We start from the raw sequence: 3,282 nt of genomic DNA on the forward strand, positions 1-3,282 counted from the left end.
TACATTTCTTAAAAACTGTTTTGAAAATAAAGTAATGGATATTGGGTTGTTGTGGTCTGAAATTTCTCGCAACTTTCCGATATTAAGTGGAAATGTAAGTATAACAAAGAGAAGAATTGGTAACAAAAATATATGTAGATATTTCCCAAATCTTAATTAATAGGTTGCAATCACGTATTCTGATGATGACAGCCATCACCAACTGTGCAAGGATATCATATCGCTTGGGTTAAGTGACGCCTTGAGCGAAATAGTTTTTTCAGAAATTCAGTCTGCCGTTCGTGACAAAATTGTGCCTTTGTTTTGGTCAAATTTTCCAATAGGATTGGGGATTACTGAACAAACAGCTGAATCCCAATTTCTGATGTTTCATCAATTTGCCTCGGCTGTTGACAATCTTCAAAAAAATGTTAGTTGCTTAGAAATATTTATAGAGCGAGTAAATAAATTGCATCCTCGGCAAAATAATGATAGTAGGAAATTACATGCAATATTATTGAAAACATTGCTTGGACAAATGCCAACTGGTTTTAATGAAGTCGTGTCTGCTTTTTACTGCGTGGCTTTTCAGATCTATATTCAGATGTACACTAATCCAACTGCTGTGATAACGGGTGAGTATACTTAATCTGAAGTTTACACACACCAAAAATAAGTTGATTCATTTGTTTTTAATTACCAATTGTAATTACATTTGATTTGCTATGTATTAGAACTATTGGGTAAATTTTAGAATAGATAGTTCCGATCAACGATCTGAAGGTACCTTTGGAAAGAGGAAGTTCTCCTGGGATTCACATTTTATTATAATTCATATACTTATATAACTGACAATTATAATATTAACAACTATCGAGCTTCCAGTTCGGCACGGTCGGTGTCAAATATATTTCTAATATAATATGTCGTGTTTACAGACACGTTACATAAAAGCATTCATTCTTGCTGAATTATGAAAGCACATTGTCACTTTCTCTTACAGGTACAGATCTCCACATTCCTTCCTTTTTCTCCAGACGTAGTTTGAAGTTCTCGCTTAGCATCTGCTGATCCTCAGATGTTGAGGTAGTTCGGGAAAAAGACTCGGCGTCGAGGAAAACTGGCGCTGCAGGATTCAATGGGTTTGTGGTTACAATCTTTATCAAATCACCAGCATTCCTGGTATATGTTTTACCACCAGCAGACATTATTTTTGCATATTCCTAATCTGGAGAAGCTCCCTTATCCGTACATACCCCATTTATAACGAAATTCGTGCTTTTTACCCGACCGCCAAAGTAATCGGAATCGTGCCTTAAAACTTCCAGTGATAGATGAGTTGGGCATTTCTTTATCTCTGTCCCAGCCGTTCTATTATATGTTTCTGTTGGTAAAATAATGATAAACTTGTTAGGGCTTTCAATAACCTTACATGTTATAAATTAGTGGCATTTAGTGAAATGGTTTTAGTTTTTGCGACAGCGACAACTTTAAGCCTACTGCCGCGAAGTCGTGCCCTCGTCGAAATAACTGCTCCCATAAGATGTGTTGCGTGTTGCTTGTCGCCATCTATGTGTTCCATGCATAAGAATTAATGTAGTTAACAGCTGCACAAGTCGACTTACGGCGTGTTTCGAGTCATTCCTTCACTTATCATAACACTGCAACGTTTTTTACTCATGAGCAAATCAATTCATGTGAGCACTGATAGCCGCAAATGCAGTAACATGGATTACCCCATCTAATATTTTGACATATGCCCTTTGATCTATGATAACTCAACTTTTGATTCGTCTGACACAATATGTTTCGCCATTTAGCCCCGGGCCAGGAGCCAAGCTCTTTTGCAAATTGTATGCGGGCTTCCACGTGCTTTTTTTAGAGTAGCGGTACTTTTCGTCGAATTCTGGTAAAAAATTTGTTCTGCTGACAAATTTAGTTCATCATGGAGCTCCTGCAAGCAAAATGATAAATTTTACAGTGGCGTACTATATTGCGATCGTCTGCAGTGGATGTTTTGCGCTTTCGTCCACGAATTTGATTTTTATTTCTATAATTTAAGGCATTTACTACCATTTGAGGAGAGTATTTTATGATTTCTGAGATTTCTTTATAAGTTTTTGCTACTTTTCTCAATTTTTTTATCGTTTCCCGCTTTTCCTCTGTACAATGTTTTCCTCTACCCCCTGGAAGAAAACTCTATAATTAAATAAAATAATAATTAATTAAAACTGCTGCTAGATTATGGAACTATACTTACTTTTCTAATTTTGTAAATATTTTTATGTTAAGGCCTATTTTGAAAACGAAATTTCTAATACTCCTATTATTTTGTGGAAAGCAATAACAAGTGTCTCCGAGTATTCGCAAAGCAGAAGTAGAATAGCGATCATCACAATAAAAATGTGTTTCGTACTTTAATGCTAGTGTCCCGTTATGTGTACCGTTACTGTGCCGAGTCATCTAGATGTGATTTAAAAAAGTTATGCAGCCAAACACATTATTTATATTAGCACTCCTATTATTTTGTTGACAACTGTAAGTGCTTGAGCTTACAGTGGCCAGTCTAGAAGTTTGCCTGAGTTTTCTCCAGGGTGCTTGACTACATATTTAATCCTGTTGGAGTTGTAACCCGTCATGAGCAACTTGGCATGTCGCATGCGATGGTCGTCTTCGAAGGGTCGATATTCAGCTCAACTCCACTGCACCATGTTGTTGTTGTTGTTTTACCGGTACATAGTCCCCATTAAGATGGTAAGGATTAGCTAAGTTATCGTCTACGTCATCTAAGGGAACGCCTAAAAAACGGGGTCGGATCAATGGGGGAGGGGTGTCAGTTGAGTGGGGTTGGTGGTGCATGCAAAGAGGTGGCCAGTGTCATGCGGAAACTTATTGCACGCAGGACATATATTGGATATGCCAGGTTCTATTCTGAATAAGTAGGAATTTAACCAGCTGCTACCTGTCAATATCCAGAACGAAGCTGCGCAAGGGTCACTCTTGTTTCTCGCGGCAACACTGGAAAGAAGTCGGGGGGTGGTGCTGATGGCTCCACTGTGAATGGCGGTCAGTGCTTGTCGGAAGTTTGTTGCGTCCGAAGTTCGGTCGGCGTACTGCCTAATGTCGTCGACGTAATTGAGGAATGACCTTTTGATGTTCCTAGCCCCAAGCAGGTGACTGCAATGGTGATTTCTGCGAAAGCATCCCAGCAGAAACTGCCTGAAGAGCATACGGGCCTCACTATGTAGGTGTTCGATAGGAGACATCAAGAGACATCCTGTCGTAGTCCGAAGTGCAGTAGTC

At 38.9% G+C, this 3,282-nt stretch overlaps 1 protein-coding gene across 1 annotated transcript in view; it reads left to right on the forward strand.

The window, feature by feature from the left end:
- The window catches only part of LOC120771744 (anaphase-promoting complex subunit 2), a 39,263-nt gene continuing 35,981 nt past the window's right edge, over nucleotides 1-3,282 (forward strand). Inside the window, exons 1-2 of the mRNA XM_040099916.1 lie at nucleotides 1-94; nucleotides 164-614. Of these exons, the coding sequence (XP_039955850.1) occupies nucleotides 35-94; nucleotides 164-614 (511 nt within the window). The 5' untranslated portion in view covers nucleotides 1-34. The remainder of the gene's footprint in view (nucleotides 95-163; nucleotides 615-3,282) is intronic.

Source organism: Bactrocera tryoni, chromosome 3, assembly GCF_016617805.1.
Source record: "Bactrocera tryoni isolate S06 chromosome 3, CSIRO_BtryS06_freeze2, whole genome shotgun sequence".
NCBI classification, from domain to species: Eukaryota; Metazoa; Arthropoda; class Insecta; order Diptera; family Tephritidae; genus Bactrocera; species Bactrocera tryoni.